General features: G+C 42.8%; 1 protein-coding gene and 1 long non-coding RNA gene across 3 annotated transcripts; both read right to left on the bottom strand.

Annotated features, from left to right (window-relative positions):
• Positions 1–1,861: 1,861 nt before the first annotated feature.
• On the bottom strand, positions 1,862–10,090 carry scyl1 (SCY1-like, kinase-like 1). Of its 2 annotated transcripts, XM_028416720.1 has the most exons (19): positions 9,904–10,090; positions 9,179–9,319; positions 8,453–8,458; positions 7,883–8,005; positions 7,566–7,792; positions 7,393–7,483; positions 6,997–7,152; positions 6,699–6,857; positions 6,185–6,292; positions 5,853–5,966; positions 5,619–5,774; positions 5,337–5,525; positions 4,975–5,050; positions 4,452–4,649; positions 4,229–4,377; positions 4,041–4,130; positions 3,542–3,856; positions 3,353–3,431; positions 1,862–3,208 (listed from the first exon to the last, which is right to left on the bottom strand). In XM_028416720.1, the coding sequence occupies exons 1-19, from the start codon at positions 10,009–10,011 to the stop codon at positions 3,084–3,086; spliced, it is 2,610 nt and encodes an 869-aa protein (XP_028272521.1). In that variant the 5' UTR covers positions 10,012–10,090; the 3' UTR covers positions 1,862–3,083. The 2 variants fall into 2 exon arrangements, with proteins under 2 accessions (XP_028272521.1, XP_028272522.1); XM_028416721.1 differs by lacking the exon at positions 8,453–8,458.
• A 3,630-nt stretch (positions 10,091–13,720) lies between these two features.
• Positions 13,721–17,236, bottom strand: LOC114442245 (uncharacterized). The gene is made up of 2 exons (XR_003671327.1): positions 14,971–17,236; positions 13,721–14,774 (listed from the first exon to the last, which is right to left on the bottom strand). It is a non-coding gene; the product is annotated as an uncharacterized LOC114442245 (long non-coding RNA).
• Between the last annotated feature and the right edge of the window lie 7,495 nt (positions 17,237–24,731).

Genomic DNA, 24,731 nt, shown 5'->3' on the forward strand with positions numbered 1-24,731 from the left:
CGCCCCGTTCTCTCGGAGCTCACCCCAAAGCCACGCCTCCCAACCAGCCTGTGACTTCGGCCATCATGCACGTACCTCTCTGGTGCGCGCAGAGCAGGAAGAGAGTGACAACCAGCCAACTATACGCGCAGGGGCGCCTCGTAGGATTGGCTGATGTTTTTAGCGTTTTATAGCTTCCACAGATGATTAATATTCTTCTTTTTATAGCGAAACTGCCGAACTAATTGGTTGCTATCAGACTGTAAATAGAAGTTACACTAATTTAACAAAAAGTGCATCAGAATGAAATCTCCTACCCTACCTTTAAGCTACTCTGTCACAACAAAAATTATCAGTAGATTTTAAAGGTAAACAACTACTCTGATCAAGTGCACTCAGTATTAGTTCTCAATAAACATGACACGTTTTATTTCAATAGGTTAAAAAGAAGACTAATGTAATTCTGTATTATTCCACAGTCATTTAAACAGACTGAAGTAACTCTTAAAGTTCAATGTGATTTAGAACACATGATCAAACTTTAATGAGAATCATGGGTGGGCGCGTACGTGCTCGCAGCATGATATATGATAATACATACGTATACACGCGGCCCTTCAGCACACGTCGCGCACACAGACACACGGGCCGCGCCGCTGCTGCACCGAACATAAAGGTGGAGTTCGTTTTAGGGACCAGTTCCCCCGTTCTCTTTTAGTTTTCAGCCGTAGCTTCCTAACAGGGAGGCTGTCACTGGCTGGTCAGGATCACATTAAGCACACAGAGAGTTGGCCGAGGATAAAAAAACGCATGCGTCTGCGCGAACATAGAACTGCAAAGTGCTCTATGGACGATGAAACGAGCTGTCGGTTCTGGCAGTTCGCCAACATGTTCAAATCAAATCATTCAAATCTTATACCATCAAATCACACACGTATGGGCAATGGTGTGTCGCCCATCCTACTGCTCAGTTTTACCGCATTTATGCCCATGCTACGCTTATTGTTTCCTTGCAATGAGTGCAAGAAAACGCCAAAACAGTCGCCGTCGGGTGATGTCACAGCCCAGATGCAACGAGTACACCACCGTCACATCGCGAAGAGGAATATTCATGGATACTTTCTGGAGTCAAAGCTTGAATCACAATAAAATTGAATACCTCATGAAATGGGGATTAAGACTTTTCAATACTTTATAGGGGCCTTAATTGTCCCACAATTGATTGATCAACTTTGAATACTTTTTAAGACCCCGCGGACACCATGACTCCAGCAGTCACATAAGCAGCTGGGCTCACCTGAACAAACTGTCAATACAGTAATTTCTTTCCTGTTGTTGTGTTTACATGTGTCTACTAAACCATTTTAAGACCTCCACACACTTTCACTCTGTCAGATTGACGCTCGATTGTCAAAGTCCCTTTGAATCCTGAGGTAATTATTATTTTTTTAAGTTTTATGCTTGAGTTCGTTACTTTTAGAAAACTACAGAAGTGATAATCTGCCACGTAAAAAGAAAAAATGAGCATGAAAAGCCTGTTATAATAAATCGATTTCATGTTATAACAATTAACTTTTCTTGTGATGTGTATCATGCTCTAATTGTTGCTGATGCTCTAAACAGTATTGTTATAGCAAAAAACATGAAAGCTTGTTTTCTTTCTGGTGTTGCAGTTCGATGGTTCTGTAAAAACCATCACATCTGTCATAGACTAATCCAAGAGTGCCTTTTAGACTTGTCTAATATTTTGTCATATTTTGCACCCTGTAGGTTTATCTATTTTTTTTTTAGCAACAAAGTGCCCAGGGATTCATATAACCTTTAGATTTATAGATAGTTAATAAGAAGTAAGAACAAGGCTTAAATTATACAGTCAAGTATCTTCCTATTTGTTTTTTTATTATGTCATAATACCTCACATGCTACATGATTTGGATTCTCTTTAAAACATTTCCTCCATCTTTCCTCAGACTACTGCAGCACAGTTTCCTGCCTGACCTGACCCCACCACACCAAAACATTAGGACATTAGCTTCACCAATGGTGGCTGTTGATTGTGTCACTCAGCTTGACTGTAAAGCAGTTTGCATGGCTGATAACATCAACCTATCAATACCAGACAGCCGATCAACTGAACAGACCAAGCACAACACAGAGTCTGATGCTTTGACACTTCAGGTTCAGTCTGTTGTAATCTGGGGTCTTTGGTGTGGTCCCACAGAGCAGATCTCCAGTTAAAGGCACAAATATTAAGTAAGCTTCTCTTTTACCCACACCACACCTAATATTAGTTAAAATTACAGATGCATGAAACGAACTTTGAAGGATCATACAGACACAGGACCTCCTGAAGACTTTCATTGACCCTCCGCCAAACCACTGCACCTCACATGAGACACAAAACATCCATCTAAACACAAATCAGTCGCTCAGATTCGATTCACTTCAAACACTGCAGCTGCTGCTCGTCTCATGTACAGATCACACACATGTAGCAGCAGCACAGTAATATACAGTGTTGTATGTGCAAAAGTAAAGTTGATGAAATTTGTAATTGTAATTGTTGTCATGGAGCCTTTTGTTAGGCCACACAAATACACAAGTGCATGCATGGATTCACGTCTTACTGTAATTCTGTGAAAGCTGAACTAAAACATTCATATCCACCGAGAGTGTGTGTGCGTGTGTGTGCATAATGTATGTACTGAAACCATTTAGATGAATAATACAGATTTGACCCTAAGTTCTACCATATACATTTCTGCTTTAAAAAAATCCTTTTAAAATGTGATGCATCAGTTATATACATTTACTTTACAGCAACTTCATGGATAAAAAACCCACAGGGAAACATTTGTCAAATCAACTCGGGCCTCTGCTGTGCGGAGTGCTGCTCTGTGGTGCCTTTATGTCTCTCTCAATTCTTCTTTACACTTGTCTCTTTGCCTCCATCTGCCATTAATCAGTTTTTCAAAGAAGACAAACAGAAAACGCCTCTGCTCAGCCAGCAAGCCTCTCATTTCTTTCTGGTCCTTTACTTGTGGAATGTCAGCTGTCCATCCACCACCCTGGTCCATGTTCCTCCCCCTCCGGCTCTAACCTCATCAGTCCAGCTTGCGTGCACCCAGTTTGAGAGGACCTTTAGCAGCTTTGCGCTCGGCTCGCTTTGCCTCCAGCTCTTTCCTCCTCTCTTCCCTCTTCTTTTTGGACAGCTCTGCCTTGCTGAGACCTGGATGACACAAGTGGTATAGTACTTAAAAAAGAATGTGGTTGCAAAACACACAGTCAGAATATTGGACTTGTTTACTTTTGTTAAGAGCAACAACAAAGGACCAAAGAAACTTTGGCATTAAGTGACTGAGCTGACACTCACTCTGACTTCCCTCAACCGACTCCCAGCTCTCCTCCGTTCCCCAGTCGCCTGTTGCCTCTGCGCTCCAACCATCTCCAGTCTGCCAAAGAAAAAAAAGGTTGAGAACCCCTGGTCTAAAAAGAATAACCCCTATATATTCAGCTATCATAGCACTATCACAAATCTCTTTGTGCCTCCCTGCACTCTCACCGTGGTGCCAGCAGTGCTGGCTGTGTTTCTCTGGGACACGCTGGCAAACAAATCATTCTGGCTCGCTCCCTTCACTGCATTGCTGCTGTCCCAGTTGTACTCGCTGGCTAACCGCACCCCTTCTGGCAGAGGGAGTGTCTTATCAGCCGTGTCCGTGTCCTCCTCTCCCCAGTCATTGCCCCAGCCTTCCTCGCCCGCAGAGCTTTGACCCTGGCCATCCTTCTCGTTGGACCAGCTGTCATCGGCGTCCCAGCCTGAGCTGCTCCAGTCAGAGCTCTGCTTCTTCACCGCCATGGAGGCGGACGACCGGCCAACCTGCACACAAGACAAAATTAAAAAAATCACGTATGGGATAAACCTGAAATGACTAATCAAAGTTTGGTGAAAGGTTAAAATGTATCAACACAGAGAAGAATTATTCACACTGGCATCAGTGGTGTTAGGAACATTAGCACATAAACCTGCATTGTGCGAAGACAGAAAAACAAAGATCTCTTACTCCTCTGTCACTGGCCTTCTTTTTAGACGATGCTATTCCTGACCAATCGTTGTTCCAGTCATCTGGCTCAGTGTGAGCTTTCTCTGGGTCCTTTAAAGGAAAAGCACTGTGTTATAGCCATCATCATTATTACTACTAGTAGTGGTGGTATTACCCAAATCTCACATATAGGCACATAATAGTTATACCTCCAAACTCCCCCAGTCCTCCTCGTCATCCCATCGGTCTCCTGCCGGCTCATGATCATTGTCTGTGACGGCGAGATTCTGTGATTGGTTGGCACGACTAGAGGCAGCATGGTGAGAGAGAGAGGCTTGTGGAGTTTTATCTTCAGAATCTAAGAGAAATAAAAGACAAGGTTTCAGAGAGCACCTTTAACACCAATGTAATAAAAACGGTCTTCAGTTCTACCAGGTGCAGGGGCTCCATCAGCGGCAGGTGTGGAGTCGGTGGTGCTGGCAGGTTCGCCACCCTCAGGCGTTGCACCCCCTTCTGTCCCTGGAGTGTTGCGGATGAGCTTAGAAGTTAGTGAAGACATGCCGGTTACAGCCCAGCCAGCCCAAGTGGAAGAGGAACCAGCAGGCTGAGCAGACGCTGCTACATCCTTTTCTGCAGGACAGACAGACAGGAGACAAAGATTTTGGTTTAGGGACTGAGAACTGTGCTGTGGTAGTCGGTGCTGCATGGCATATACAGGACCAATTATATGATCATATTAGCTCCCACGGTCATTCTGCTAAAGTGGCAGAGGATTCAGTTAGAAAGAAAAGGCTGACGACATTTATCAAGCAATCTGGTGTCTATTGATTACAATACTAGTATTTGTCAGTCAGTCATTGTATAGAAACAAATATGTAACATGCAATAACCTAATACACATTTACTGATGAGTGAGTCATGAGACCTCAAGTAGCAGCTCAGTACAGTGTCTCACCTATCTCTGCTAGCTTGGCTGGGTCTTCTGACACAGTCTCCAGCTTAGAAAGGAAACTCTTGATGGCTTTGAATGCCTGACAGAAATGAGAGAAAAAAAACTCACTTAACTTACTGATTAATATAATTGCTGAGCATGAAGCAATAAAGATTATTCAAAGCTGACAAGTGTTATAAAAAGGATATAAAGGATACCGGTAATTGTTTTATTCTGCAGCTCAAAGTCAAAACTCAAAGTGGGAACTAGCTTAAATTTGTCTTCACCATCTCTGCTTACTTAAAGTAAAGGAGTTTGCTGCTGGTATTATAAAAAAAAAAAAACACATCTTTGAGTACACCATGTGCTCATTCACGTCCACGTACCTGATCCCTGACACCCTTATCAGGGTCAACAGTGATGGCACATAGGGTGGGGAGAATTCGGCCAGCGATCTCCGTTACACTGTAGTAGTTATGTGTAGCGGCGAAGCCCAGCACACCAGCAGAGCGTGAAGCAGGAAACGGGTCTTTTGTGGCTCGTGAAAAGGCAGAAATCAGAACACGCTGACGAGTCTGTCGAAAGAGTGATCGTAAAATTCTTTACTCAATTTTGGTTTCAATGTTTTTACAATATATATTCTCGACAATGATGTGGCTGAGCTTTACCCCAGTGTTGAGGTAGGAGGCGATCTTTCCCAGGCAGACAGTGGTGTTGCACCGGATGGGGCCTTGTTCATCTCTGGCCTGCAGCCGGGCAAAGTGACGCATCAGCTCCTGGTTCAGGTTGGTCTCATTCAGCTTGGGAGCCAGTAGCAACATAGACTGGAGAGAGAAATAGGTAAGATGTCTGCAGGCTTGTGTAGTAACACAATATATAGTTTGTGGTTGTGTTTACCCCACCTTAACAGTCTGTTCTCTGATGGCAGGGTTGGTGTCTGTGAAGCCATGAACGACATGAGGGAAAATCTGCGAATTGACTGCAGCCTCATTCAGATACTGAATGAACTGTTCCATCTGAGAAAGAGAGACGCAGAAAAAGAAACCAGTTGGATTACTCTTTAAAAATAAGTCTTTAAAATAAGTTTACAAGTTTTTTTAATGCATTTGCATGATTGTTCTTGTGGTACATCGACTTACTGCACTTATCCCTGATATTTAACAACAAAATGTGCTTCCAGATGTGAGAGATGTGAGATCTAAGTCAGATAAAATATTTCTGAATTATGCCATACCTGCTGCAGTAGTCGTATCCTCATAGCACGGTCTGTGGAGGAGAACATCTTCACAATAACAGGGATGATCTTCTGCTGGTATTCTTCTGCTGACAGGAACTTTCCCACCTGGAAGACAAGGCAAAAAGATCAGCGAGAATAAAATGTGACTTATAAAAGGGAGCTCAAGAAATCCCAAATTTAGGGAGTAAAAAACATACTACCTCACTAATTGAGCAAACAGAAGTGATCAGTGTGTTGTGGTAAAAAATGTCTGAGGACAAATATCATATTAAAAAGGAAAATTGATCATAAACATAATTGATTATTACATTTTTAGCACCGCTAACACAACACATTCAGCAATTTACTTTGAAGACACACTGTGCGCCTCTTCTGCTCAACAGTGCTGAGAGTGTTGAAAATAATGGAGTTGGAGCAGACTGCTAGCCATGTGATGTCATTTGTGTAGCACATGCTTTTATAATATCTGTGTTTAAAATGTGTCAAAGCTGCTCAGGAAGGTGATTTTTACCTTAAAGAGAGGTGTAAGGACAACTGCACCAGCATTGCCAAACTCAAAGGCAGTAAGCAGTTGAGGAAGGACCTTGTGTTTGCAGAAGTCTTCAGGGAAGGAGTCCAGGTTGTCACTCAGATCCTGAAAGAACTGCTGCTTTTCAGCTGGCTCCTTGATCTAGAGTGGGATGTTTTGGGGACACATTGAGTTCTTGTGCATTAACATTAAAACCTGATTTGGTTTTCACCACGTAAATGTGGGCTTAATCTAATTACACTTGTGAGGTTGTGGCTAACATAAACAACTCTCTGCAGACCTGAATCTCTTCCAGGAACAGGTTGCTTTCCACAAAGCTGTTGCTGAGGAATCCCCCTGGGGCTCTACAGTTTTGGAGAAAACGGGCTGGGTTTGGCCGAGCCCGAGGATTGGCCCCAACCAGCTCACAGTAGTGAGGGACCAGGGTCTTAGGGATCTGAGGGCACAGAAAGGAAAGAAAACATAACCATGAGCCTCTGCCAGCAAACACATCGCGCAACTGAACATTCATTTCTTCTTGATTATAATGCACATTTGTAAGAAAAATATATGAATACTGCTATTCCCCAGCATCCCTAAGTTACAGCAAAATGAGACCAATGTATCTCACATGGTCAGAGAGGACAATGCTTCTTAAAAGAGTAAATATGCCACAAAATCTCAACACTAGACATACCTTTCCAAGCGAACGAAGGGAGGATGTGCGAGGTAACGGCCCATTGAACACCTCCCAAATCAGACAGCCTAGTCGCCACACCTCCCCTGCCCTGCAACAACAATACAGATTAGTCTAAAAGATTACAAAGAGATCTAGATGTTTGTTGTTGTTTTTAAATATCTGTCTCTCACCATTTCTCTCCACTGCTATTGGACATCTCTGGGGGGTCATATTTCTCCATGTCTGGATAAACAGCCTTCGGTGCGGGGAGTGAGACCCCGCTTGGATCACCCTGCTCAGGGGCGACATGGTCAAGGGCCCCAAGCTTCCACTCTCCAGCTCGATCCACAAAAACAGCCCATATGCCCAAGTTGTGATGAAGCAGGTGGCAGTCATTGACCAGAAAACTGAGAGCTTTCTGTATGAAGAAGTGAACAGCAGGGCAATAAGAGTGTGCTGAAACATAGCTCCTCTCCAAATATCAGCAGTACATAGTCCTGTCATTTACCACTATTTGGTGCAGTCCCCACGAGACCTCCAGCTCCCCAGAACCACCTTTCTCTGCTTGGGCCTTCAGGTGAACTGCCAGTGGTGTCACCTGCTCAGTAACCAGGTACAGACTCTTGTCTGTCTGTAACAACCACAGGCAAGAGTTGGTAAAAATGGATTTCTTCTTACTGTATACATACACATACATACAGTACATTACTGTTAGTGAAGCAAATAAAAAGTAAAATATTCTTTTGATTGTTTTGTTGAGTAGTCACTTTTCATTCAAACAACACAAACAGCTGTTAACTGTATCACCACAGGCATGTGCCAAAAGGGAATATTAATACTTATATATTATAATAGTGCTAAATTATCACCCAAACCTTCTCAATATTAGCATGTGTAGCATAACACAGTTAGGTTTAAAAAGACATCCATTTGCTTATCATGTTACAGATGTTCTGACCGAAGGGGGTAATGGTAGAACTACCCCTACTAAGCACAGAAAAAAAACAAGGAAACTACTAGTTATACTACTTAATACAACTACTACTAGCACCATTATCAGCAATCTTTTCACACTCACCTCTGTCTGAACATGAACATGCAGAAAAAGCAGATGGTGGAGATGAGACACAAAGATTACATAATGGATACATGACAAAACGCCATTTTGCAACATCTCAAAGCACCAATTGATGAGAAGTTGAACCCAGAACACATTCAGACCTGGCATTAGCATTCATCACAGTATGCTCTCAGTCAAATCAAATTAACTCTCTGTTGTCTGCATATAAATCATCAATCAACAATGATGCTACTGCAGACTGTGAAATGGAAATATCCATAAAACGGACTTGACCTGACAGTATAATGTTTTGAGATCAGACCAATTGAACAATAAAACTCAGCTTAGAACCTAACCTGAGGAGAGCGGCTGTATAATACATTTAAGTGTCTCCGACTACGCAATAACTCATCTGTAGTTACTGTTTGCATAAGCTGCATAAGTCTCCCTCTCTGGGGATGCTCAGTCATAATGATCCAGCTGCTATATGAAGGATGCACATGTATAAAATGACTAAAAGGACTCACAATAGGTCTCAGTAATCAGACCTGTTACAGACTATGTGTTCCAAACTCTGCTTAAGCAGATGATGTCCTTCAAATGTGGTCTCAGCTGGAGTTTCACATCACATATCAAGTGAGCTGCCTATTTGTTAAAGTCACATGTAAGTAGCGCAAACTGGCCCACCTCCTAAAGGCAGTGTGTTTTTGTGACTATTATCCATGCAAATAAAAAAACACATACCTCCAAACCATCCACATAGGCCAGGATGTTAGGGTGACGCAGGGTTTTCATACGTTTGAACGCAGCCTTGGCTAGCTGGGTCTGCTGGTCGGTTCCCTGGGACACCTCGTACACAAATACAGAGACCGGCTCTCCGCTGGTCTGTAGGACAGGTTGTGGTGAAGCGACACATTTATAGCACCTTACATAACGAAATAACAGTAAACATGGCTAAAGATGATGAAAGCAGGATGCTGCTGCCCAGCTGTCATCTGATCTGAAGTAAAGGTGATGACACGGACAGTATAGCTTCTGCTTCTTAACAATTATAGTAACGACAGCAAGTTTCGTTTGGTGCCGTCAACGATAAGTAACGAACCTTTTAAATAATATGATAAAGCATCATGTTAAAACGACACAAATAACAGTAATTAACGCGACGAAAACGGGGTGACGTGGCGAGAAATACGTGTCTGACTCGGAGTAAACACAAAGCCTGAGCCCACACCTTCAGGGAAAGGTAACGATAATGAGACAAATCAAATATAAATAAGGAATATGAAAGTGAAATTAAATCAGCATAAAAACCAGAAAGCCACTAACGCCGTTGACACGTAGCGTTAAAGCTAGATAAAAGCATCAAAATTACTCTAATGTTAGCTAGTCGGGTAAGAGACGGGCCTCCGTGAGCAAGCGGGCTAACGCTAACCCTTAGCGGAGAATCAGTAACGGTCTGTCGCATTTACCTTTCGCTTGCCCCGGTGTAGAGTCCATATTCCAGACTTCTCTTGGCTGTCTGGGAGAATTTCATAAGCAAAGTCTTTGATCGGATCCCTGGCAAAAAAGGACCACATCTCCCCTCACCTCCACAACTCATCAAACACACACACACACAAACACAGATCGACAGGAAAACTGCAGCAGGTCTAGCTAGCAAATGGCACGTATGTAAAATGGGTCCGCGGGAACTGATCTTCTGCACATTGGTTCCACAAAGGTTTGAGCTCAATCAACCAACCATAGCATAACAAGTTGTTGATGAAGATTCTCAGTCATCCAGGTCATCATACGTAGAGAAGATTGAAGCAAGGCGTCTGGACTTGTAGAGTTTTAGCATAACAAATAAGACCTAAATTTAGACGACACAAAATGTTGTTTAACTCTCGTCTTTTTAGAAATGCATTGAATACATCTATGTAAGTTAAATAAAATCCAACAAATAACGTATAAGAGCTATTTGTTTTTATGTCACCTTTAAGTAAAAGGTTTATTTACTACAGTTTGTGTAATCCTATTGGTCCTCTAAATAGAAATGTTACTCTGATACCTAACTGTAATTACGAGATCCCTAACAGTACAAATCATTCATAAATCCTCCAAATACCATCATAGATAAGGATGTCTGTTCCCTGTACAATATGTGTTGTTGGAAGGGCACTACATTTACTTAACGCTCTCTGGTTTCTTGAGTTGTAATAACACCAGATGGAAAACTGCATCCTACCTTGCCTGAGACTGATGTAGTGAGTCTGACCTGTTAAACATATAACCTTCACATACTCGTCGTTAACTGGCCATTAACCAACTATAGGTATCTTAGTCATGTGAGCTCTTGCAAGATCCACCCACAGAGGTCCTGAACACATAAAACCCCCTCCCAACCAGAAAAGTAGCAGAACAGAAGAAGCCAGTTGGGGGAGTGGCGAAACGTCTTCAAAAAACAATCCTTGAGTCCAGTTGCCTCAATTTAAACTCTTGGAAATGACTATGACCTGGATGAATGAGAGCATCCACAGAAACATTCACATACTGTACAACTGTATGTGTGTACAAGTATTTTTCAGTTTTTTTAAAAAAAAGGTGTCAAAGTCTTTAGATTCCGTAAACATATCAAATATTTTAACATCTTATTGCTTTAGTGCTGATCAGGAGTGCAGTACAAGCAACCAATTAAATAAAACAGGGTTGTTCTGGTCATTCAATAGTTTATTTGATAGACATTTCAGTGTTGCAGCAGCAGTTCATATAACTTACAAAATACAATGCCAGAGAAATCAATTACTTTTTGTGCAGAGTGAGTTTTTTTAGTTACGGACACAAACAGAGCCAAAGATGTATTAATAAATTGCAAAATGTTGGAGTGACCATGTTGTTATTATATCTAAATGGTTTTGAACAACTACATCACATTTCCCCACAAGGCCAGGTAAAAAGCAAGACACCGCAGGGAATTGAACCCCGTCCCGACAATGTCAGGAGTGCCACCACCGGAGTCTTTTGCTTTTTTGTTGTTGTTTTAGTGGGGGTAAAAGCAAAACCTGAAGGAACAAAATCTTTGTTCCTCCAGGAAAAGAAAACCCTCGACACCTGGAACCTATATTACTCTGTCATCGCATGGGGATCTCGCTTGGACACGAGCTGAAACTAGAAGAAAGAGACAACTTTTTCCCCCCAATCCCAAGCATTCCCACGACACTGCATTGGTGTATCACTGACTCCACAACATCTATATATTAATTCAGCCACAATACCAATATCCCCGGTGATACTTAAAAGCAGTTTTTCCATTTGCAATTCAGGTGGACTCGCAGATCAAATTGATAGTGAAGGCTTTCTTAACAAGTTTATGGCTGCAATGAAAAACAGAGACAATTTAAGCTCCCCCACCCCCACAAACCCCACAGAAAAAATTATCTAATGTGACTTTTGTCAATATGGTTAACGTTTACCGCAACGATGTTGCCACATTTGCCGCAGCTATGCTTCCTCAACGATGTGCATTTTGTCCGCGTTACAAGTTTGAACCCTAGAGGCTGGTAGTACCAAGTCATCCCAGACTCCCTGCAGACGTTCGAGTTTCCTGGCTCAGTAGCAAGTTAAGCTGAATGAGAAATCTGAAAAGGAGAGAGAAGAACGTTGCGCCCCCCCCCAACCCCAAAAGCCCCCCTGACCATGTACTACTGCAATGTTTGACAACGACTTCATGAACATCATGTTGTATTAAGAATAAGAAAAAAATGTTATGCAGAGCTGATGTGCATGCAACATGTTGAGTTACATTACAAGCCATGGTATGTTAAAGGGGAAAAAAAAATAATTAAAGGGAACCGAAATTACTTAACTTGGCACCCACGAGACTGAAGTGATGCAGTATTAGCGAAACAAGCTAGCAGCTCTTGATCTTAATGTGACTGGATTCTCAGTGTTCCATCACAGGTTAGGCCATCCCAGACGACAAATAAGACAATTTTAGGGAATTTGACCTGAGAAACCAAAGGAAAAAGAAAAAGGCACACACAAACACAGATAGCAGGGCTTCTGCGAAGGACGTCAGGGGTTCAGATTTAAGCTCAAGCGCACAGGGGGTTGGAACTTCATTCAGGGGCCACACTCATAATCGCTGACAGCTTCCACAGATGGCTTTGCATTCAGAGGCAGGCGAGATCGGAGTGGACAGACGAGAATGATCTGAAACAAAGAGTGATCTACACAACACACCCACCACACAATACTCATATCTGATTCTACTTATCTTATGATTTTAAGATGCAAAGCAATAGGGGCCCCAAGGGCAAAGAGGAATATGCTAGTAAAGCATTGTTACAGATGATTTGAGGTTAACATAAAGCCAGTTCCAAGATGTCATTTTGTCAACTACAACATTGCTGAAGTTTTGACAAGTTAAGCCAACATCTTACTACATGCTCCAGGTTAGAAGACTTCACTCGTGTGTGAACCAGTCTTGCACTGTGATTTCTGTGAAGAGAAGTGTAGGGATACGCCCACCAAAACCAATGCACAATAAACTAAGGCAACACAGTTGCGCTGCTTTTCAGACCAAATTGAAGCTGCACAATGCACAGCTTTCCTCAGCCACTTAAATTTTGACTCCACACAGTTGCGTGGATGCACAGCATTGAATGTCATCAACCTGCCACTTGTACAGTTGCACAAGGGCAAGCAGCTGAGGACTACTTGCAATCTGTAAACGCATCAAGAAAAAAATAAACCTGACTCCATTTGTTCAAACTGCGTGTTGGTTGAGGTCAAAGGGTAGGAAGATTCTTGTGTTGTCCTAGGTACACTGCAGTCTTCCTTTGGACTGTTCTGCAAGATCAAAGAGGCAAGAGAAACACCCCTATCCCCTCCCCACAGTATCGTAGAACTGACTATTGTTATCCTTACCCAAATGCTTTACTGCAGATAACGTCAGAATCAATGAGGGTCCATCAAATCTTCCCGTTATCACAAGACACTTGTTAAGAAAGCACAGCAGTGCTATTTCTGTCAAATATAGCAAGTTGCTTTCAGGTCAAGAACAATGTGGACAGTCAAGTCCATTCAAGACAAGTGACCCCTACAGGGCTGCAAATTTTCTGCTTTCCAACATCAGTATTTGATGGATTCAACTTATCTGCCTTCACTTTCCACTTTGAAAAGGATGCCATTCAAGCCCAGGTCACATCCGTGCTCTACAAAGCTCCAAGCTTTAGTCATACCTGAAAAAGCACAAGAAAAGCTCCCCAAAACAAGCCCCCAAAAAGAACAAATGCATACCAAAACTGTATTCAATCACAACAAGCTATGCATTTATTATGCAGTAAGAAAATCCTTTACAGATAGTTCACTCATTGTATTGTCAATACAAGGAACAGTAACTAATTGCAAAGGAAGTGCAGTAAGGCTTAAAGCCAAACGATGAATGTGTGAAGGTAAATGTGAACACACTTGGTGACCTTACGTGACGCTCGCTGCGCAAGGAAACTTGTACATACAATGACTTAGGAGACTTCCTGATGGCCTCGGGTATTGGAAAGCACACAGGAAACAGCAAACTGAAAAATGCACAGAAAAAAGCCTCTCTCCCCACAGTACCCCTCCACTAATACAATGAAGCAATACAGAACTACTACACAATTACTGGGATTACAGCAAATAGATGTAGATCTGTTTTAGCAAGAACAACTGCAGGACTATGAATACAAATCGAAAGGTTGGCAATAATTTTCCAGTAAAAACATTTAAATATACCACAGGCCTGACCACGAGGGATTCCTTCCTGAACTGAAGGCGTGGACTTGAATGTAGATATTTGAAGGTGAGGCGATAAACTTAATCTGCAAGAGTCAAAAATACACAGCCCCTCCCAGCCCAACAAAGCAATTTCAAGCCTGTACAGAATTACAATGACTTCTAGTAAAGAGACTTGTTACCGCAGATTCTGGGAAAGAGGACCTTCACTAAATCAGGAGACTACTTTCAAGGCTGCCATCTTGCGTGGCAAAGTGTCCACTTGAATGTTGTTTGGGGCGCCTGGATGTTTCCTATTCAATCCATTTGCACAGGGCAATGTGGAGCTGTGAATTCTAGGAAAACACTGATTAACGCCCCACAACCCACCCTCCCCAAATTATCCAAATGTTCCAAAGGGTGAAAAATGAATTGGGAAAACAAATCTAAGGGTTTATCAATACCAAATACCTTCCTACATCTTGTTAAGCCACAGTGGATGCACATGATCCCAATCCATAGCACTACAGTAAGAAAGATGAGCGCAACTTGTACCAGCAGCTAGTATGGGGGGATTCTTTCGATGATCAGCTTTTGGGGACCATGCCTGTAAAAAGAGAAACTCCAAACATGTTTTAAATAACCCCTCCCCCCTCCCCTGACCAAAAACTTTACCAGCTAACATATACAACTATTTTAACACAATTTAACTTTTGATTGCATTGAGTGTGTTGTTCACAGGGAACAATGAGCCGATGTACAGGATAGTTACACCCACATGTACATTTCATGCATTAACTCACTGCTTGGGTTAAGAAGTAGACGTAGCTGATCTGCACCAATGAGGGGCACTGGAAGTACTGCTGCATACACGCAAACTGGCTGCACAGGAGACCATCCACTTTCACACTTGAATGCCGAAACTTCAGTGGGGAAGACCTATCGACAACAAAGGGCTGCCTTTCCCTCCGGCGGGGGGGGGGACTACTTCTGATCGCAGGGAGTAGAGAAGTCCAATAAGATGCTCCTCTCGCCAGCACACTACCAAGGCACTCATGACAGCAGACACCACCACACTCATGTCAGCGCACAACAGGAAGGTGACCACGGTACAAAACGCTTTACATGGTTTCCCTGGAAAGAGGAAGAGAAAACTGTGCGAGAAATTGTTTTCTACAACAAATGTGTATTTCGAGGTCTAAAATACCAGAGAGTGGTACAGAAATACCGCTACCCAATATACAAACCAAACACCCTGCTTTAGACTTGTAGACTAGAAGACTGCGCCCTGTCCCACCCTCAGCACTGGCTGGCTTGCTGCTGGAACTGCTGTAACTGCTTCAGCGCTGTCCTCTCTGTGCCTCTACACTGCCCTTGGCCTCTGGCTCCCTCTGGTGTACACTCGTTGACAGCTCCTGTTGCTCACTGCTCTCTTGGACCCTTCTGCTCCTCCCTTCATGCCCACTGGTCCTGTACTGCCTGGCTCCACTCAGGTCCTCCCATGCCCTCTGGTCCTGTCCTGCCTGGCTCCACTCTGGTCATGCCACGCCCTCGGTTCCTGTCCTGCCTGGCTCCACTCTGGTCATGCCACGCCCTCGGTTCCTGTCCTGCCTGGCTCCTCCCCACGTCCCATGGCCTGGTTCCACGCTGGTCCTGCGATCTTCATCTAACAACTAAGTCCATTCTTCCTCATGTCAACTAAGTCCATTCCTCCCCGACAACTCAGTCCATTTTCCCCCTCCCCAAGACAAAAAAAAAAAAACTAAAAAAGACGCAGCTCAAAAGCTTCTTAGAAGCCGGTATTTCACTGATTTCATTGCTCAAAGTGCCCACTAAAAATACAAAAATACTGAGACTAGCCCAAAGTGATCTGTGACGATGCCACTAGAGGGAGTCTTGCGACTTCAAACAAAAAAAGGTTGCACTGACAGACTGAAAAAATTAACGCAAGGACCTGATCTACTAAGAACAGACAAGAAAACTACCTAGTTTTGTTTTTAAACATCTTATTCTTCACCTATATTTACAGTTTTACTAGTTTTCTGCATTGTAGTATTGGACCAAGGCTTAGTTACTGCCCTTACAGATTTTGCATCTTGTAACTATAACTAGTCCTGGCATTACGCTTCTTCATAATTCGCAACTTCACCATTCTCAATCTTGACAAAATAACCTTTTTGCTTCCTTTGCTTTACCTCTGGCAGGTTTTAGCCGTTATACTTTAGCCTGCAACATGACAAAGCTACTTGGCTTGCCTGAACCCTCCTTATTTATGCAATGTACTTCATCTGGGCAAATATGAAGGAAAAGTTTTGTTTAACGTTGATTTAAACCCTTGCTACTCAAACGTTATATATTTGGCACAGCTAGGTGTAGCCTTTGCTCGAGGTTATGCCAGAAAAAACCCTGACCGCTCCCTTTCTACGTATTAGCTGCGTCATGACGTTATTCAAATCGACCAATAGCCGACATTCACAAGCTCCTACGTCACGGCTCCCATCTTGAGCCAACTGCCGTTTCGATCAACCGAGGGTGTAATTGTTATAAAAATCATAACGTTTACCGGTTTTGTTGATAGTCAACTTAGGATAAAAACTTAAGTGTTGTCCAACGAAACGACATTTGAAGCGTAGCGTTCTGCTAACGTTGGCACAAACATGAGTCTATATTTGGCTCGCTTAGCCTGGCGTTAGCTCAGAAGCTGTTGACAAAAAAAAGAAAGCATAACAACGCCTTGCTTTCAGATCAAAAATGTTTCTCTCACTAGTATATGAAGACATTTTCTGTTTTAAGAAGGCGATTCTAAAGCCGGATGACAAAAAAAATGTCAAAAACAACTATGCGAACCTTGAATTGAAGCTATTCGCCGTTCTAACAAGGCCTCATATTCATTTAGGCTGAAACAAACACACTAGATTTCTCACAAATATTTAAGCTACATACAGCAAACGTAGGCATAATTGTTCTTACTAGTCGAAGTCAGAACAATTCAATAAGAAAAAACACGATTAACCTGAAACGCCAAACCTCTCGACGAAATCGTATCAAAGCAGCGTGAACTGAAATGGCGTCGCCAAAGCTTTTATACCTTGTTGCTGTGGGTGGACTGCGGCGACATGAGGTCTTCATCCGCCAAAAAGTAGTCCCTCGCTTTTACGCAAAGAACGGTTACAAAAACAGACTGAAACTCCAGAGTTGAGTCTTAAACACGAGAATAACAAATGAATCATTGTTATACAGATAAAGCACAGTGTTTAAACGCAAGGAGTCATACTCAAATACAGTGCCAGAGTGCAAACAAAGGAAGGTGTTTCTCTGTAATCCAGAAATAGGTCAAGGACCAACTGTAATGTAAATTCTGTAAAATCGCCACATTTCAATATACATGATTTCATTACTATAACAACAGTCGAAACAGATGACGTCACATGAACAGTCGCGCGGAATACTCTTTGCTTGCTTGTAACAAGGCCTGACAAACCGGATCAAACCAGAATATAGTTGAGGTGCCGGATCTACTTTCCCTGTACTGCAATGATATGCTGTTTGTGATCAAAGAACAATAGAAAAAAACAGCCAGCTCATCTCCTTTAACGTGGACGGCCGGTGTTCACTAACATGTCTTTTTATGGTAGTTTGTTTAGTGTGTTATTGGTGTAAAATTAGCTGATACATGCTTTTATCACACATTTTTAAAAACATAACACTATAAGCCTGTAGTCAGGGCTTTAGTAGGAATTAACTTTAACGGTAATGTGTAACATGGTGTTAGGTACACACTCAAGAGAGTAAGTTATGAAAAAAGAAGTATCCAGAAGGTACTAGAGAATGTGTTGCAGTGACATTGTGGAAAATTACCAGGCCCAAGCTGAAGTTATTTCTGTCCACCAGCAGAGGGCGCAGTGAAGGTGGCATTTGGTCACGTCGCTCACGTCATGTGTGTTTTCATCTGCACAACTTGTTTTCGACATTGATTACAGTACCCTGGACAAGTCTGGGCAACCTCCCTTATGTAACTATGTGTATTATGGTGGCTTACCATTGATCAGCAGCCGCTGGGTGTAAGGACCTGTCCTCTCTCACCACATCCCCCAAAATGAATCAATCCCTTTCATGTGCTAAACCGGAAGTAGTCAGTGACATGCAGACCAAAGAGACAGAGGTACACAGATAATCAAGCTAAACAAAGCCACTCTGATCAAGACCTTATGTGATTTACATTTTAATAAAATTTATTATGAAGTCTCAGCCAGTTTACACACAGTGACTCATTGATTAGGTTATTAGAAAGTGTGAGAAACAATTAGTATTAGAAACAGCATTGCAATAAAGAATACAATAGTATCAGGGGAAAAACTAAAATAAAAGTAAAACACAGCACTATGTGAACGTGTTTATTAGTAAGGTATTATATTTCTATATCATTTTGACACACCGCTATAGTGAATGTGAATTACATATGCCTCAATTGAATATTGGCAGGAAACCACCTAAAATCAATGGGGCAACAATGGGGCAGTTCAATAGGTTTGATCAATTCTTATACAAGATTTTATTTTTTTTATTTTTATAACCGTAGAGACAAAAAAAAGCAGAATTAAAAAACATATAGACATTTAAAGTTGTAGGAAACGGAAGTCTAAACATATGAGCTGTGAGGTACATCAGCACATTAAAAAGGCCCCGTTATAGATCCTGTTCCAGAGGGCTCAATACAGTCGTCTCCTGCATGAGGACAAAGGCCTCGCTGGTTCACTGAGCATCCAGCTGTTACATCAGGCGTGATGCGAAATCAAGCCACCATCCAGGAATTCATACATTCCTGCTCACAAGCTTTGATTCCATTATTCTGCAGCCAGACACTGAGGAAGACCAAAGTATTGATACAGACACACAAACAATCCAACAGCTGGATACTTTGCTAAAACTTTTCAAAGCTCTGTGGATACTATTGTGACTTCTTATTGCATTTTTGTTACATAAAACGTATTTTTTTCTATTTTTAGTTTTTTTTACAAAACCTCACCCACATGTTGTGCAGTTTGTAAATGGCAGGTTGATGGTTTTTGCAATTGATATCTAAGGACTAGTTGTAGCTTTGTAGAGGAGAGCAGAGGACACAGCAGAATACCAACACGGATCGCCACTTGTATAGACAACCCAACAAGGAAGGTATTGTCAGCCTGCCACCGGGGAAGAGACAGGTGATGGAGAAGTATTTTAAGCCTGTTCACAGCCCATCTTCTTTTCCGGATGAGATGAAGCCACGAAGGAACAACCACCATCATCATCACCACCACCAAGACACTCAGTCACCCAGGTAGGTTATTTTATTCTACATTCAGAAATGTGATATGATGTAAATGTAAAGTTTTTTCAGATATTTCATCACATATCATACAGCGTAGATAAAATATGTCCACATGTACTTTGCTTTAGGTACACAAAGTTTGATGACACTGACAAAAACACAGAGCAGCACCACCACCAACCCAGCCACTATCTCCATGACAGTCCTCACCACGATGCCCACTATCCTCATCTGTTTCACCCTAGTGAAGAGGATGAGATACTTTACAACCAACGCACTCCTGTCACCCTCTCCAGGGCATCTTCCTCTTCCATCTCCTCCTGCTCCTCTACCTCCTCTTCCTCTTCTTGGTACACAGAGACAAGCGTAAATGATCCCTTCTCTCTTCGTCATGCTGGGAGGCCTCCTCACTCCCTGTCCTGTTCGCATATCCCAGATGTGCGCAAAACTTTCCGGGAAGATGACAGCAGCGAGCCCATTGTCTTTGCCACCGTTAAACATGGCAAAAAAGGCAGCGTCTGTAGCGAGTTAAATGAAAGGTCACAACGGAAGGGTAAGCGGTTTTCCTCACTTGATCGAGGGCACAGCCGTAGTGATGAAGCCTTCATACAGGATACTGACAGTGATGTTGGAGGACAAAAACCGAGAGCATCACAGATTAACTATGGGCCTTTGTATAAGACAGCCAGTTTGAACAGAAGCCTGGCTTTCAGTGAGGAGAACATTCTGTTAGGGGTCTCTGGGGGACCCAAGAGGGCAGTGTCTTCCAGCCAGCTACCATGCAAAGGAATTCTCAAAAACAAGGAGCATTCACCTGATATTCGCAAGGCAAAGTCAATGGAGGTGTTGTCCCCAAGGGTTTCCAAAGTAAGTGGACAGAAGGACAAGGGGACTACTCAAGCTGAGACTGAACAAGCCAGGGCAAACTTTGTGCAGGGAAAGCTGCAATTCTCTGCCTTTTTAGATGAGATTACAAAACAGGTCATGAGTCCATCACATCTCACTGTCATGGGCTTCAACCGTAATAAAACTACAGAGAAGATTTCTCCCACAGCCCCGACAGCTGAGCCAGTCAAACCTCAGCTCCCACCCAAGAAGCACAGAGAAGGCACAAAACAAGACACAGAGCAGCAGTCGAAACCTCCCAGCAAACAGGAAAAAGGAGGTCGGAAACACTCAGACTGCTCCAATCCTGACAAACTGATATCATATTCAGGTGGGATCCACCATGGTAGCCCTCCACCTCGTCAGTACCCCCACAACACCCACCATGGAAAAGACAGGAGGTCCTCACCCACCAGAGGCCCCATGTCAGGAGACAGATATGGCAGAGGTGCCTCTCACCTCACAGATGGAACTAGCACAAGTCCTGAACCCACTCAGCCCAAACACCGCCACCACTTTAAACAGCAGCCCAAAAGTCACCACACCCAACCTCAGCGCTTCCCAGGCGCTGGGAAGACAGGACAAAACAACTCCCCTCCATCCACAGCCCAGGGTGCAGGGCCAGGTCTTGGATCTGAGTCCTCATCTTCAAAATCAGACTCCTCCAGGGCCAGAGACACAGCCTCCACTACTACCAGTCCCTGCTCAGAGCAGAGCAGTCGGCTTCAGTCACAGCATGTGGGGCCCCCTAAACCGCAAAGGGTGAGTGAGATGGAAAGATGGGACTTTATGTTGTTTGATCTCAACCGCCCAACCAATATAATGTCATTGTGCTTTAATTTGATTACCCTGATGTGGAAACTGGACCATTTATGAAAGAAAGAGTAAAATATGTAACTTAGAAACTAAATTAAAACATAGCTGTGAAAATGGTCAGACATGAGACAGCACCTCTGAACAGAAAGCAGAAAAAGAGCCTGACAAATGCTGTATTACTGCTGTCTTGCAACAGCAGTGTAGCTGAGTCACAGGCTGTGTGGGATGTGTCAAAGACTGCGCACTGCAAGCTGAGTCATTCTTCAGCAATGCAGCAAATAATCGACCTGTGCTTTTAGGGGAAACTTGAGACTTCCACAGAAGATGTTGCATTTGTAGTCATTCACTGAATGCTTAGGCACACAAAGGTAAAAAAAACACATTCACTGAGACAAATATACATAGTTCACAGTAGCAACCGCCTCTGAGGGAAACACGAGAGCATGTTGCTTAGATAAGAGCTGGTATCACATCACTGTTATGTAAGAATTTGCTCAGATGCTTGTGTACTAATAAAAACACACAACGTTACATAACACTGTTCCAGTGTGGTAACAGCATAGAGTTTGGCTTTACTAATTTGGTTTAGTGAATTCACACACACACACGCACACACACAGAAAGAGGGATTGGGGAAATCGATTTTGGTTGACTCTGTTTCTGGCCACAGCCCCACCATAATTCAATAGTTTATTCTGTCATGTCCTCAATAATGGAGGTTGGACCAGCCCATGCTGGGTACACAGTGTCAGCCTCCCAACCTGCCTCAGTTTTTGCTTATGTTTCTCCTGTTTTTGTAATAAAAAATGTATTGTTTGCTGTCTATTCTGACTTTAAGGGCCTGCTCCCATTTATAGTGCTTTAGCACATCACATCACATCTGCAAATTTAAATATGACAAATAAAACTGTCCAAATATTTACAAATTGTAATGTATGTACAGCCTTGTTGTCTTACTGTTGTTCTGATTTTCTTCTAGGACATGCCATGTGATGCTGATCATCTTCAGTAAGTGTTTATTATTCTTTCTTTTAGCACATTTAATGTTTGAGTACGTATTTTCATAAAGTCATCTGTGCTCATGATGACTCTGTAGCTATTGATCGCACTAATGAGCCTCCTCGCTCCAGTTCAAACAGGAAGAGGCATAATTAAAACTCTTTTATGTAACCATCTCTGCACAGCAATACACGTGTGTGTTACACATGTAGTTCCCAAAAGCATCAATTTCAGACATTCTCTTGTCATTTAAGCTGCATTGACTCTGTCTGCCATTTTTTTAGAGCACTACAGGAGGAGAATGCAGATCTTCACCAGAACCTGCTGCAGACTGTGCTTTGCATCGAGAACCTGGAGGCAGAGCTGCAGAGGACCAGAGATGAGCTCAGCAGTGTCAAGGAGAAATATAAAAGGTTTGATAAAAATGAATGCTTTATCCTGTTTGTATCAAGGATTATATGAAGCATGTGAGAGCATGCCTCAACATGTGAGCACTGGTAATCTATAAAAATCAAAGCCAACCTATGCTTTACATAATTGTTTACAGATTAATCGATCCGTGGAACATACTGGATAAACACCACAGGCCAAAAAGTTTTCTCTTTCTGTGGGTGTTTTGGTCCTCACAGCATCGATCCTTTCACACTTACCAGTGAGAAAGTTTGACCCTGATCTGGTTGGGACTGTATGCTATATATCACCCAACAACTGCTGCTGCCCAGCAGGCTCATACCAAACATTCTTCAACAGACCGGAGCAACTGGGGTGAATGGTTACCTCTCAGTGGGCTGCAGTTGAGTGTCAGTTGCTGCATATTCATTAGGAGTTTGTGGTCGACACATGTCCTAACAAGCAGCTGTCACTAACATCCATTAAAAAACAAAACAAAAACAGAATTATTTTTCTGTCTTTGTGTTTTGTAGCCTTCTGCAGACACATACAGGGACCAAGCAGGCCAACAACCTGCTGGGGGAGCATCTGCACATAGCGGTGAGAAAACTGGAAATAAGGATGTGTAAACAATCAGCAGAAGGATATTTATTCTGTGCTGTTTTGTATGTGTGTGCAGTCAGAGAGCCTGAGCAGTGAAAGGAGGTACCTCTTAAATCGTGTATCCCAGCTGAGCTCTGAGCTGGAGGACGCCCACAGGACCATCGCAGCACTTGAGAACATCAATGTGAGCACACTGCCATCTACTGGACACTAATGCACACGTCCACACACTGGATCAAACAGACAGCAAGTATATGTTACAGACCTTTTTCAGTGGACACAACAAACAATTGTGAGATTATGTTAACCTTGCTATAATATTTGCATGTTTTGTAGTGAGTAATCTTTAATATATTGTAGGATATTTGGAAAGATGATTGTATCTTATGTAGCAGAAGGTGTTTCAAATAGCTATTGATCTGCAGTGTGACTAAAAGCCACAGCTAGTTTGTAACATTTCCATCTCTGTGACTTAACGTGTTGCAATAGAGTGTGTACCTTGTAGCTATCGCAAATACTTCAAAGCAAAGGTGAGAGTTTATATTTGTGTTTCCCCAGGTGCCATGTTTGATAAAGGGACTATTAGAGAAGCACTTTGACTCAGCTGAGGCCATATGCAAGTTTCTCACCACCTCTGCTCCAATCAGCCATTCTGCCACCTCTCCACAAACAGATGGTCTATCGGACCCTCCTAAAGTGGAGGAAACAGCACACGATTGGCTGATAAAATTCAACACCAGCCCACAGAGGACCACAGCCTTTGTGCCATTTAAACAGGGCACGCCAACAGCAGGAAATGAAGCCAACATCTCAGGCCAACAAGAGTCGGGCCACAGCCACTCTTTTTCTGTGGCTGACATCAGCACTGCTATCTATAAGAAAATGGCTGCCAGCTATGCTGCCAGACCACAGCCTCTCTACCTCCAAAGCCAGCAACAGCCCTCCCCCTGTACCAACCATGCTGACACCCTTCCAGACCCCCAGCAGGCCCACATGGGTGGTGACAGCTGGGCTGGGATGGGAGGGTTAAAGGCAACACTTCTGGAGCAGAAAGTAGAGGATGTAAACTCCATGTCAGCCCAGCAGATCCTGGATGATTTCATGCAGCAGCTGCAGGCCCACAAGGAGGGAGGTGGAGGGAAGGAGCAGCAGAGTGGGAAAGAGTGGGCGGGTGGAGTGGAACAAACAAGCAAAGTAGCAGACTGAAAATGCCATGGCAGGATGAATGTACATTCTCAGCTTTTTGCCTTGAAATATAAATGTCTCATGAATATCTGTGAGATTCCAAACTGCTGTGGGTGAGCAGTTATTTCTTTCAGATAATGTTGTTCTAATTTTAGGTGTAGACTCGGAAATGAGTTCACAAACTAGAAATGAGAATAATGTGCATAATGTGGAAACATTACCATATTATATTATATTATATATATATGACAGCATAAATAAAATAACCAACAGAGCAAACAACAGCAAATTGTTAAAAGTATTATTTTACTTTGAGGTAGGCTATACATGCCTCTATTTTTGTGGTGTGTGTCAGTTAAAGATATTAATTTGGAA

Source organism: Parambassis ranga, chromosome 10 (assembly GCF_900634625.1).
Source record: "Parambassis ranga chromosome 10, fParRan2.1, whole genome shotgun sequence".
Taxonomy (NCBI): domain Eukaryota; kingdom Metazoa; phylum Chordata; class Actinopteri; family Ambassidae; genus Parambassis; species Parambassis ranga.

Coding starts and splice junctions, on each gene's coding strand:
- scyl1 (XM_028416720.1), bottom strand. CDS start 10,011: ATGTGGTCCTTTTTTGCCAGGGATCCGATCAAAGACTTTGCTTATGAA. Junction 5,051..5,336: donor ATAAGGGTGTCAGGGATCAG/GTACGTGGACGT, acceptor CATTTCTGTCAG/GCATTCAAAGCCATCAAGAG. Junction 4,378..4,451: donor TGATGGAGCCCCTGCACCTG/GTAGAACTGAAG, acceptor TATTTCTCTTAG/ATTCTGAAGATAAAACTCCA.